This window comes from Pelophylax lessonae (assembly GCF_965119305.1).
Source record: "Pelophylax lessonae genome assembly, chromosome: 3".
In the NCBI taxonomy this organism is placed as follows: domain Eukaryota; kingdom Metazoa; phylum Chordata; class Amphibia; order Anura; family Ranidae; genus Pelophylax; species Pelophylax lessonae.
The window spans coordinates 394,113,233-394,127,390 of NC_138770.1; the positions used below are offsets into that span (position 1 = coordinate 394,113,233).

Genomic DNA, 14,158 nt, shown 5'->3' on the forward strand with positions numbered 1-14,158 from the left:
AAATTCAGTATCTCAAAAAGAACATAAAGTAATGTCAAAAGACAAAACGGGGTTGATTTACTAAAACTGGAGAAAGCTACATTTGGTGCAGCTGTGCATGGCAGCCAATCAGCTTCTAACTTCAGGTTTTTCAATTAAGCTTTGACAAAAAACCTGGAAGCTGATTGGTTGCTCTACAGAGCTGCATCAGATTTTACACTCTTCAGTTTTAGTAAATCATCCCCATTGTGTGCAACATGGACCTATCTGGATTTGGTTCACAGCAAAGAAAAACATACTTAGGGCAGAATATAGCAGAGTCCAGTACGCTCCTGCTGTTGTACAGCATTGGAGTTTGAGAGAACTAATTTGTGTGCTTTAATAAAAACAAAAATTTAACACTGAAAAGAGAAGCAACAAATTAAAAGAAAAAGGTTAGTTTGTTACATGTATAACAGATTGTAACATGCAGAGGATATAATGAATAAAACCATGTTGGACAGTCACAAGAAATTAAATGTTGATCCTTTTGCTAAGCATGTCTTATTTTAGATGGTGTGTAGTTCTTATCTATATGTTCATCTTGAAGAAACATGTGAAGGCATCGTTCATTCTGTGCCAAAGGGTGTCCAGCAACTCTGGAAGTTAAAAGTAAACAGAATATATTTAAGAAGCTGACAGTGAAAGACATATAGTGTTGATACTTTATAAATTAAAAAAAAAAAAAAACCCCACATAACAGCATATATCTTTTTCTAGTAACATATTGGGCAATTCAAAGCCAGACCTTTTTGCACTGTTTTAAAATATGAAATTTCTCAAATGCTACACTTTTATACAAAGCCAAATGAGAAAAAAAAAAAAACAAAAAACAACAACAAATATGCCAAACACGAAGCACTTGCACAAGAAACCACCTAGCAAGTTTAGTAGCAAATACATTTTAGCACATCAAACCTTGTTCTATAAGACTACAATCAGCAATCAAAGTAAATGAGTATCCCAGAATTGTGAACTGCATTGTTTCAGCAGCAGGGCATACGTCGAACCCGGCATTAGCCATGGCATACCATGTAACGGTTTGTTTCAGCACCATCAATTTCAAAGGCAATCTGCATAAATTAGCTATACACAACAAATAGAAGGTCAACAATAAGGAGGACTTGTTTTAACTCATTCAGTACAAGGTGTTTTACAATGCAATCTGTTTATATGTTACATGATAATTTCCTGGCAATTGAAAAGGATCATACTCACTTGTTTATAAATTGTTCAAGCCCTTGCTTTCTTTCCTCTATGAAAGAGTCATCAAAGATGCCTTCATCTCCTCTGAAAGGAAGCTGTCTAAAAAGAGCTTTTCCAGGTAAGGGGGGCACCACAACCTGAATGATACAGAGCGGGGGGGGGGGGGGGGATAAAATAAAAAAGGAGGTTACTAACTATCCTTTTAGAATGATCATATTTTAAGCCAAACTCATCTTATGCAAGTGTACCACTGACGCTAAAGCAATGGTGTACCTTCTGAATTACAGTTTACAGTGTTAGATTTCAGCACACAGGGATGGACGTGCAACCCTGAACACAGACACTTGGAGTCCAGGTGCCCTCATCTGTCCCTGAACAAAAGTAAATGATTGGATGTAGAGATAAGAGTGTACACCAAAAACTGTCTGATATGTATATATCAGTTCTGGGAGCCCATGTGAATGAGACCTCATACGAACATGCTCTTGTGTAACACATGCGGTTATATTCCAAAAGTCGTGTAATGTTGAAATTTAATACTGTAACATACCAACAATGAAATACTATATCATATCTGTTTGGTAAGTTAAGACACACAATAAATATTTTTGTAATGGGCAGAAAGTCATGCAGGTTACAGTACTGTAATGCTCAGTTTGGATTAAGATACTTAATGCATAACACCATTATAATTTCTTTCCCAGTACAAGAACAAACCTAAACAAATAATCAAGGTAGCCTTCTGATTTTATCAAATCCATTTGGATATCAACAGCACACCACATAGAAGTAAACATGAAACTGCATCAAAAGTCAAACTAAGTGCCGGTTCACATTTGTGTGATGCGGGAACGCTGCGAATATACAGCGTGTTCCCGCTTCGCATCCGCATCCCTGGCAGTTCACACTGCCATATGTGATACGCTGGGGGTGTCAATTAAAGTTAACGACACCCCCAGATCAGATCGCATATCGCAGTGCGATCTGTAAGTTCGCATCGAATCGCACTAGTGTGAACCACCATGCGATCCGATACTGCTGCGGACCAAAAAAAAAGGGTCCTGTGCCACTTAGTGCGATTGCGGTGCAAATTCAGCCATACAAACTGACAGATCGCATTTAATTTTAGGAGCAGTGCGCTCCGAATTACATGCGATCTCTGTCATCGCACTAATGTGAACCAGCACTAAAAGGGTCTACCTGTAAACAGACTGCCACCAGTCCAAGCAATGTACAGTGCCTTAAAAAGTATTCATACTCCTTAACATTTTGACACGTTACAACCGAAAATAAAATATAAAAAAAAATTTTACCGGGAATTTATGGGATATAGACCAACACAAAAGTGGCACATAATTGTGAAGTGGAAGGAAATTGATGAACTGTTTTTAATTTTTTTTTTGCAAATAAATATCTGAAAAGTGTGGCATGTATTGGTATTCAGCCCCCTTTACTCTGATACCCCTAACTAAAATCTAATGGAACCAATTACCTTCAGAAGTCCCCTAATTAGCAAATAGAGCCCACCTGTGTGTAATTTAATCTCAGTATACAGTGCATCCGGAAAGTATTCACAGTGCTTCACTTTTTCCACATTTTATGTGTTACAGCCTTATTCAAAAATGGATTGAAAAAAGGGGTGAATCCGCGCTAAGGATAGGGGTAACTGGCTGCTGCCTACCTCCAAAGTATAGCTCTGAAGAGATATACGAGAAATGGAAAGGGAATAATAGGAGGTAGATGGCACTGCCTAAAATTAATGATAATTTATATGGACAAAATCGGGTGCGACAGGGCACCATGCAGGGTAGATCATAAAACCATATAAATCTCTCACTATATCATAACATAAGATCAAATATTGAAATAAATACGTGAAAGTTCCGATAGTGATATGATGCAGTAAATTCAGGGATACGAGAATGAAAAGGTGATAATGGGGAAATGTTCACTAATGGCAAGTCCCTAAATTGGTGAGACAACCACAGTAACAAAAATAGAGTGACTATAGGTCAAAGTGGCACAATGTGCAATATGAGGTAGTGGAATACTTCGTTAATAATATCAAATGATAAATAAATAACATTAAATATAGAATCCAAAGTGCAAAGTGGTCTCCAATAGTAACAATTGATGTAATACCAATTAATAAAGTGACTAGTGCTATGATAACCAATGTGCAAATCACTGTTTGAAATATAATAATGGCAAATAAATTGGTGACGATAGTGATAGAATCAATTCTGGCAAAAGGTCCATAAAGTGATATTTGGTGTTGAGTCCAAAAATTAGGTGGGTCTTGGGGTGATCCAATCCGGACATACAGGTGAGGAACCAAAGTGCTCCCCTCTCAGTAAAGCCCGCACTCACCGGAACAATGTACCCCTACAGGGGTAGAGAGGGTTGTACCCTCCTGGGGTGTAATCTTGTTTAGGTAAGGGGCCCTGTATTCAATATTTTAGGTCATCCGGTTGGGTCCTCCCTCCAGGTCAAGGGATATACTCAAATGGTATTACTTGATATGGCTCCAAGGGGCGTCAATACCAGATCAATAGGGTAAGAGGGATCCGGACCATAAATGGAAGAAGAGCCTCACATAGCGAAGTATTGCAAATATTAACACTTTATTGAATAAACGAAAGGTACTCACAATATTGAAATGGTAAACGAGCGTGATAAAGGAAAAAATGGGACCGCAGCTATCCTGTGTGGCGAGCCTTCCGGAACACCATGCGCTCCAACCACCGGAAGTGCGTCCCAACGACAGCGGAAGGGACGTGATTCAACTTACACATTTCGTAAGACGTCATCAGAGGCAGCGGGCCTCTGATGACGTCTGACTGACAAAATGCGTAAGTTGTAATCGCATCACTTCCGCTGTCGTTGGGACACACGGCATTCCGGAAGCCTCGCCACACACACAGGATAGCTGCGGTTCTGTTTTTTTCCTTTATCACGCTTGTTTACCATTTCCTATATTGTGAGTACCTTTCGTTTATTCAAAGTCTCCCAGTTCCAGCCGCTGAAAAACATCCCCACAGCAGGATGCTGCCACCACCATGATTCACTGTAGGGATGTGATTGGCCAGGTGATGAGCAGTGCCTGGTTTCCTCCAGACATGACACTTGCCCTTCAGGCCAAAGAGTTCAATCACACCAGGGAATTTTGTTTCTCATGGTCAGAGTCCCTCAGGTGCCTTTTGGCAAACTCCAGGCAGGTTGTCATGTGCCTTTTACTGAGTAGCTTTCATCTGACCACTCTACCATACAGGCCTGATTGGCAGGTGGCCTGCTCTAAGAAGAATTCTGGTGGTTCCAAACTTCTTCCATTTACAGATGGAGGCCACTGTGCTCATTGGGACCTTCGATGCTGCAGAACTTTCTGTAGCCTTCCCCAGAACTGTGCCTCCTGTCTTGGAGGTCTACAGACAATTCCTTGGCCTTCATGGCTGGGTTTGTGCTCTGACATGCACTGTTAATTGTGGAACCTTATATCTACAGGTGTGTGTGCGCGCCTTTCCAAACAACTGAACTTACCACAGGTGGACACCGATCAAATTGTAGAAACAGCTCAAGGATGGATCAGTGAAAACAGAATGCACCTGAGCTCAGTTTTGAGTGTCATGGCAAAGGCTATAAATACTTAACGTACATGTGGTTTTGTTTATTATTTTTTTTAAATTTGCAAAGATTTCAAAACAAACTTCTATCACGTTGTTAAGGGGTATTGTTTGTATAATTTTGGGGAAAATAATGAATTGAATCCATTTTGGAATAAGACTAACAAAATGTGGAAAAAGCAAATGCTGTGAATACTTTCCCAATGCACTGTAAAATAAAGCTGTTCTGTGAAGCCTCAAGAGGTTTGTTGGAGAACAAACAGCATAATGAAGGCCAAGTAACACCAGACAAGTCAAGGATAAAGTTGGAGAAGTTTAATTAAAGCAGGGTAGGTAAGATTATAAAAAAAATGCTCAGATGTGAACAGGGGCCATTGAGCCCCGGTTCACACTTCTGCGTGTGCGGGGTTCGCATGTAATGTCGGAGCGCACTGCTCCGACATTACATGCGATCAGCTGTGCGGTGCGAGTTTAGCCATACAGTTTGTATGGCTAAATTCGCATCGCACCCGCAGCAAACACGCACAGGAGGCATTTTTGCTGCCGCATCAGGATCGGATCGCACAGCGGTTCACACTTGTGCGATCCGATCCTGTGCGAACTGCACGATCGCACTGCGATATGCGATCAAACTGGGGGTGTCGTTAAGATTACATTGACACCCCCAGCGTATCGCATATGGCAGTGTGAACTGCCGGGGGTGCGTGTGCGATGCGGGAACAGGCTGCGAATTCGCAGCCTTCCCGCATCGCATAAGTGTGAACCGGCACTTAAATAAAGGGATTTTGCTTGTTGGGTGTTTTGAGACTTCAGAGACGAGCGTTTTACGAGCTGAAATACACTCAGGTGTGAACAGGGCCTTATGGTTTTTAAATTTATTTTAAGAAATAAACTGCAATGTTTAAAACACAACGATGATTTTAGAGTGATAATTTAAGTTGTGAAGATATATTAGAATTTGTTGCTTAGCTTCAGGTTTTAGAATACGGCACTGATTTGAAATAAAGTGTACTGAAATTATTGGGATCTTCATGAACAGCAATATCAGAATTGTTACTTTAAATAAGCTATTCATCCAAATTACTTACCTTGCTTTCCCGTTCAAGCTCAGTCCTTAGCCATTCAAAGTCACTGTATCTTCTGCGGACACTAGATTCTTTCAACTTAAAAATTGGGAGGTTTGTCTGCAAAAGCAAGATGGGAGATTTTGAGGTACATTTTTTTCAAGCAATATATTGTAAACAATCTTATTACAATCTCCAAGCAGCATTTAAAGCTTAAAAGCTAAATATACCGTTGCAAAACATGTATGTGAACTCTTTGCCTGCTAAAGAATTTATAGATCTGTTGAGAAGTTTGGGATTTTTAAATTTAGAAATCATATACTTACCAAGGTGGATACAGCATTGGTTCCCCGCCGGCTCCAAGACTGAGAACTGAGCGATCAGTGCTCCGTGAGCAGAGCGCTGGTGACAGTGAGCAGCTCTCTTCTCTGCCCCCCGCACTCACTGAAGCGCTGGGCTGTGGGAGGGGGAGGGAGCGACTGGCTTAGACTCTCAGCTGCTCACAGAGAGGCTGAGCCCGGTACCAGTCCAGGCTCTATGACATCAGCCGACAGCAGACTTCAGCTACACTCCTGTGATCCACAGGAGTACAGCCAAAACAAGCTTTGGCTGTACTTCTCCTTTAAGGTAATTCTGGAATCCAGATCCAGGCATTATTAGCTCTTGAACCTCCACTGCACTCACACAGTAGAGCTTAATCCAGAAAGAGCTAGTTGACTGAGCAAGCATCAATCTGCTCTCTCCTGTGAGTAAGTTCCCACCATCGCAGACAGCACTATATTAGAGCTTCACTGGCTCCCACTGCTGGTCTTTACATGCCTTGTGCAGCTTAATATTACACATTGCAAAAAAAAAATTTAAAAAAATGTAAATTCTGGGTATTGATAAAAGATCTGACTACAGCTGCCACCAACAGACAGCAGAAGACAAAGGAACTTTGCCAGCTGCCACATAAAACAGCATCAAGTTCAAATACTTTACTTTGTAACCATTAAACTTTTCCTACAAGAACTGGTGGTTCTCATAACAGGAGAGTCACAGGTTAAAAGTGAGAGTACTGCTATGATTTTAGTACTGCTAAAGCACTTATCAGCCTTTGCCTTTTAGCATTCTCCTGGCATTACACAAATGTACCCAATCAGAAGAGAACAGGCATGTTTTAAATGTACCTTACAGTCTAATGTAACTTTAAATGTGAGAATAATGTGACACGAGTGCACTTTCTGCAAATGGTACGCTTTAAGCAAAACAAGGCTGTGTGTTTTTCTTTATCTACAAGGCAGGAGCAAAGTGGTCATGAAGACGGTATTAAGAACGGTTATCAGCTGGCTTTTTACCCGACTTCAACTCTACATGTTTGGTGTCAGAGAAAAGTGGAGAAGATAGTCTTTACAGCTTAGCGTTTTCTGCAGGTGATATTTTGCATTTCAAAGTCCCTCCTCTCAAATTACTTTACAAAAGGGGATTAGCTGCTCTCTTCTAGTGACCCTGTAAAGATCAAGTTTGGGAAGACTGTTTAGAAGAATTTTCATACACTGAGTACGGAAGTCTATAAAGTTAATCTCTGAAATAACAGATCAAGTTTACATATACAATACAAAGAGTAGAAGTGCCAATTCATCTCATTTTACCATGCATTTTCCTCATTCTGAACTTTTGACATAATTATGGGTGTGAAAAAGAAAGAGGAAAAAAAAAAAAAAAAAGCACACCCAATTCCTGCGTAGGTCTAAAGGGAATTTCAGTTTTTTTTTTCTTCACAAAACCATTAAAACCCTGGAAATTCCCCACTTTTATTTTTTTTCAAAAGTCACATCTGTAAAGTGCAAACTTTAGGGATAGGGAAGTCCCAGGACATCAATTAGATTAGGTCTTAACCACTTGCCTACCGCCAAGACAAGACGGCTCTGTCCTGCAAGACGACGTAACTGTACGTCGTTTTGTGGGACCGCTAGTGGTCCAACAAGCAATCTTAGGAGGACCGAGGGCCGGCGAACCGGAAATGTGGCATCAGTACGTAGGCTCCTCCCAAACACATTTCGTGCACATGCATGTCTTCGGGGGTAGGCCTTTTGTTTTTGTTGGGCAGTGGAGGGGAGTGTTAACTAGAGTAGTAAATTGAGACACACCAACTAACAAATTGAAGCCAAAATCCAGCTCACACTGCAGTTACACAAAATTCCCTTTAAGGCCCGTACACACGAGTAGAAATTTGGCCGGGAATTTTCGTCCGACGACCGATCTGCCGATTTTTGGCTTGTTAGTATGGTGCTCTCGACAACGGACTCCGACTTTCCGGCCGAAAAAATCCTGGAGTGCAGGCTATAAAATTTTAGTCCTCCCTCACGTCCGATTTTCGTGCAGTCAGTACAGATTTCGAAGGGGAAAAATCTTATGAGCAAGACTAGGCATGCTCAGAGATGAAAGAACACATACAAAGCAATCCAAAGGAATTTTTTTTTTTTTAGGCACCCAAGAGAGACAAGAAAAGTAAATAATGACTTTTTACAAATTTTATTGCAAAGACTAGGGACGCACCGATACCAGTTTTTTTTAAGACCAAGCATGAGTACCAATTTGTGGTGCACCGAAATTTCGACAACCAAAATTTTCGGCCGAAAATAGGCTTATTCCATTTCGGCCGAAAATGGGTTAAAGATAAGGATATTAAATGATGGCCACCATGGGTGCAGCGCGGGTTTCAAAAGACCCGCCTCTGGCCGGGGGCCCGCCTCCCGGTGATGTCACTACTACGATGTGCATGAATGAACTAACACATCGGGCGGGCGAGCAGCCGCTAATAGCTGTAACTAAGTGAGCGCTTCACTTCCCTATCAGGCGGGTATCTCCGGTGACAGGGTAGGGCTCAATTAATTATAGCTATTAGCGGCCGCTCGCCCGCCCGCCGTGTTAGTTCATTCATGCACATCGTAGTAGTAACAACCGGGAGGCGGGCCGCCGGCCAGAGGCACGTCTTTTGAAAGGAAGGACACAGGAGGAGCTGAGAGTAAGGAGATTGCATCCTTGGGATGGGGAGGGACGCTGAGGCGGGGGGGACGGGACGCTGAGGCAGTTGGGGGGGGGGGGAGCTGAGGCAAGCTTACCAATGGTATTAGTATTATGCAGCATGAGGGGGTTAATGTATTGCCACTGCTGGTCACTGATGCATTAGTGACCGACCAGTGGCAGTTAATTAACCCCTTTGTGCTGAATTGGTGCAACCAGTATCAGTGTTAATTAACACTGGTTGCATTAATGCAGCACAAAGGGGTTAATTAACTGCCACTGGTCGGTCACTAATGCATCAGTGACCAGCAGTGGCAATACATTAACCCCCTCATGCTGCATAATACAAATACCATTGGTAATTAAATTAACCACTTGCCAACAAGTCACAGTACATATACTGTGACAGGGTGGCAGTGACAAGTGCCTGTTTTTGGTGTATGCCCCTGTTCTATTTTAAACTCATTTGGGGGAAAAAAAAAAGTCATTTTCAGTTTTCGGCCAAGGGCATCCTGCATTTTCGGTTTCAGCCTAGAATTTTCATTTCGGTGCATCCCTAGTACCAATACTTTTCAAATAATCACTAATACCAATGACCGATACCTATTTTTTTGTGTTATGGAAGTTTTTTTCGACTAATAAAAAAAACTACTTAACCGGCAGTTAGCCCCGGTTCACATATAGAATACTGAATGCATTTTGAACCACATACAAATTTTGCATGAAATGTGAACCAAACCGGCTTTCTATGGAGCTGGTTCACATGTGTAGAACTCTGCAGACCCCAGCAGAACTCTCAGTCTAAAAAGGTACATAGGGTGGTTCATGAAGGCTTGAGACTGAAAGCTGCAAAGCCAAGGTAGACCATGTAAGCGGATGTTGGCTGAAGAGTAAACAAGCAATTTAGCACTCTTCTCCAACCATGGGTGGGGTAAATAAACACAGAAGACTTAAATATGGGGGGGGGGGGGTTGTAAGGCAGATGCATTAGTAAATCCTCCTTCAGGCACAGCGAGTGGAGCGCTGTCTGGGGTTTTTAGCGTGGCTACACACACACCTGCAGGACTGCACATGTTCCAGCAGCCACAACCACCCACGCACCGGAAAAGGCAGCGCGGTTTCCCTGTATTGGAAACCACACTGTTCTATGTGGTTTGCCTGCGACCACATTTTCTCCAAGTTGACAGGGACTTTTCCCGCATTTCCAGTGGATACAAATGAATGGGCTACTGTGCATGACCAACACAGCCACAGGTAAACCTGGCCTAAAGCCTTAAAGCGTGCTTCACATGAATTGTCTCTGAGTGTAATAACCATGTACAAGAAGCCTTGGTCTTTAACTAGATCCCTGTGCCCCTGTGGACTCGGAGCCCTAGTGATTTTAGGCCAAGGCTATACCTAAATTATCAACTTCTGCCAGGATTGAGATTAACCCATTCCCTCAAAAAAAAAAAAAAAAAAAATTAAAAAAATAAACCCAGGACAAGGGGGCAAGACTTGATTCAGCTTAGGCAGATGTTAAAACTACATTCATAGCCGAGGCATGGAAACCAAGGGGGCTTTACAGAGTAGGTTTAAAAGCTTACATAGGTACTTACGGGTACCACAAGGCATGTACCTAAGCACTGTTACCTTAGAAACCACTTAGGCCAGGTCAGATTCACTTTAAATGTAACTGTGAGCCTCGTGTTTTAGACTGTCCATTGAGGAAAATGGTGGGAGTTGAGGACCCATACTTGTAGAATGCTTTAGAACTGGGTAAAAAATATGAGACTGTGGGAAACAACTGCCCAAGAACAATGAAGCAAGGATTACACAGCTATTTGGTATCGGAGCTCTTTTCTGAAGCCCTCTTCATAAAACATCTTGTTAGGGCATTCTTTGTTTTGCTCAGATGCACAATGAACTCACCATCTAAATCCACAAAGAGTTTGCGGCTTGATTTTATTTTAAAATATGTACCTGCAAATTCATAAAGACATAACAGTACATATGCCAGAGACAGCAACTAAATACAGATTTGAATGATATTTTTAATTTGCAGGAAGTCGCTGCGAATTACATTTCCCCCCAAATCCTACCCTCCCAGCCTCTTTAACCTCAGGAAAACAGAGTAAAGACACTGGAAATTAGAAGAGAGTCAAGTACCACTTTATGTTGTCGCTAGATGCTTTTTAGAAGCCAATGAACATAATGAATAATACTGCGGGACTTCTTTCATCCTGCTTTACTAGGCATAGACATAAACATAAAGCTGCCTTGTTGCCATGGAGCCTACTTTTATGCTGCCATTTCAAGTAGGCCAAGGTAGCCTTGATACAGCTGGGTTTACATTTCCATTAAAATAGTTGTTTGAAAGTTTAAAAAGAATCTATTCACTTTGGCTTACTGTTTATTGCTTATGTTAATATCCAATTAACTTTCAAAAGGGCATCTCAATGCTGTGAGCATCAGAAGTGAGCTTGGGAAAACAAACAGAAGAGGTGGAATATATGAAGCAAGAAGCAGTGTTACAGCTGCGCAACCTCCTAGCAGCACTCATTGAAAATGCACTGCAAGGAAAACACTGGACCATGCAATGCCCTAATCCAGAACAAATAGTACCAACACACAAACTTACTGTGTGTTTCATACAAAGTGCCAAAACAGGCTATCGGCTAAGTCAAATTCATTCACAATCTAGAACAAGTCACTTGAACCTGGGAGCCAGGAGGCACTTTTGAAGAACTAGAGGAGTTGTACTTTCATTCGCACCAATAAAACAAAAAATAAATAAAATAAAAAAAAAAAATGGGATTTTTGTACTTACTGTAAAATCCATTTCTCTGAGTTAATCGATAGCACTCCATAAACCTTAACTACTGGGTTATATTGTCTCCTCCTGGAGTAAAAGTAGGTAGAACCAAAAAAACACCCGGCTACGCCCAAGGGCTGTCCTCAGCTTGGTATATAACCTCCTCTCTGCTCTAGGTAATTAGCTTAGTAGCAAGCAGTATTAGCTTAGTAGCAAGCAGTATTCGAAGTAGAACTACAGAGGGGTGGGTGCTTTGTCTGTCAATGAACCCCAGAGAAAGATTTTACGGCAAGTACAAAAATCAAATTTTCTCTTTCGTTGACGGACACAGCGCTCCATAAATCATAACTACTGGAACATCCAAAAGTAGTGCCAAAAGGAAAATTAGGGTGGGGAAAATAACCCAAGGCTAAACATAAATGCCCTTAACCAGGACCCAGGAGCCTTAATCTGGTCACAAAAAAAAAAAAAAAAAAAAAAAAAAGGTATTTTTGACTGTTAAATCCATTTCTCTGATGTTAATTTACAATTTGTTACAAGCAGTGTCAAGCAGAATTACAACTCCACAGAGGGGGTAGGTGCTGTGTGTCAATGAACATCAGCGAAATTTAATTTACGGTAAGTCAAAAATCCTATTTTCTCTTTCATTCATTGACGGACACAGCTGCTGATCTTCATAACCATTGGAACATCCCAAGGCAATGTTAAACATGAGGGGTGGGAACAGCGAAAAAAATTCCCAAGGCTAAACAGTAGCCAGCCAGGCATCAGGAGCTCAACCAACACAACTGGAGCCCACCTGAAAAAACAATACACCCTCAAAAGAGGATCAAGTCCTCTAAATAGCAGCCTGCAAAACCTTCGCCAAAAACATCCACTTTCTAGAATTTGTGAAAGTGAGCAAGGACGACCAGGTGGCCGCCTTGCAAACCTGCGTCACTTACGCCTGATGACTGAAGGACCAAGAGGCACTGAGCGCCAGATTAGAGTGCGCCTCAACAGGGAAAGGAGGAACCTGGCCCTTGAGGAACTAGGCCTGAATCACCGTCTGTCTGACCCATCTGGAAATGCTCGCAGAGGAAGCGGACAACCCTTTCTGAGGCCCATCCGTAAGCACAAATAGTGAGTCTTGATTTCCTAAAAAGACTCCGTAGCTACCAGGTGCACCCTAATTGCCCGGACCACATCAAAGACATGCAAGGCAATTTCCTTTGGATGTTTCGGCCAGGGACACAGGGAAGGTAACTCAATGTCTTCATTTAAATGAAAATCAGAAACAACCTTTGGGAGAGACGATAGACAGGGGCAAAGAAACACCTTATCTCTGTGAATCACCAAGTAAGGTGAACGACAGGCTAACGCCGCCAGTTCCAACACCATGCGCACAGAGGTGATAGTCCCCAAAAAAAGCCACCTTCTGAGACTGCGTAAGCAAGGGAATCTCCTGAAGATTCTCAAAGGAGGCTTTTAGAGGACCAAAAGCACCAAATTGAGGTCCCAAGGGAGGCACCAGGGAGCGTGTGGCTAAGAATCGTTGGAAGACGACCATCAAAGCCGACACCTGGCCTTTGATGGTACTCAAGGGCATCTTCTGTCCCCCCCCCCCCCCCATCCCTGTTGAAAGAAGGTCAAGATCCAAGCCACCGAGAAGGAGCAAGGATGAACCCCAAGAGACCGCGCAATGCACGTCTTACACGTACGAGGATAGATCCTTCTAGAAGTAGATTTCCTAGCTTTTAAAAGCGTTGGAATCACTGACAAACCTCTATCCATCAAGCACCTGGCATTAAACAGCCAAGCTGTCAAAGCCAGAGACTGTAAAGCAGAATAGAAGATTGACCCTTGGAAGCTTCCTCTCAGGGAGGATCTAGTCATAAGGAATGTAGGCAACCAGCTGCACCAGATCGGCGTACCAAGCCCAGCGAGGCCAGTCCAGAGCCACTAAGATGACCTGAATGCCTTCTGCCTCAATCCTGCCTGGAAGTCTTGGCAGACGCTTGAGAGGAGGGAAGGCGTAAATCAAATGATCCTGACCCCATGGGGCCACCAGCACGTCTGAGGCATCTGCCAGGGGATCCCGTGACCGAGCCACAAACCTCTGCACCTTTCTGTTGAGCCGAGACACCAACATATCTACCTCTGGGATGCCCCACTGGAGACAACTGATAAAACACCTCCGGATGAAGGGACCACTCCCCTTGTTCCAACACCTGCCGACTAAAGTAATCCACCTGCCAGGTTTTCCACCCCAGGAATGTGTACGGCGGAGAGGGCTGGAACTAACTGATCTGCCCACCTTAGAATGCCAGCTACCTCCAGAGCTGCCAGGACACTTCTTGTGCCCCCTTGGTGATTGACATAAGCCACAGGCGTGGCATTGTCCGATTAAATGCGCAATGGACATCCCGGAAGATCTGTCCAATGGTCTAGGCACAGTCTGGTCGCTCGTT

At 42.7% G+C, this 14,158-nt stretch overlaps 1 protein-coding gene across 1 annotated transcript in view; it reads right to left on the reverse strand.

The window, feature by feature from the left end:
• Positions 1-405: 405 nt before the first annotated feature.
• SNX3 (sorting nexin 3) overlaps positions 406-14,158 on the reverse strand; it is a 38,518-nt gene continuing 24,765 nt past the window's right edge. The window contains exons 2-4 of the mRNA XM_082250001.1: positions 5,933-6,028; positions 1,237-1,361; positions 406-617 (exon numbers count right to left, since the gene is read on the reverse strand). Coding sequence (XP_082106127.1) covers positions 512-617; positions 1,237-1,361; positions 5,933-6,028 — 327 coding nt within the window. The 3' untranslated portion in view covers positions 406-511. The remainder of the gene's footprint in view (positions 618-1,236; positions 1,362-5,932; positions 6,029-14,158) is intronic.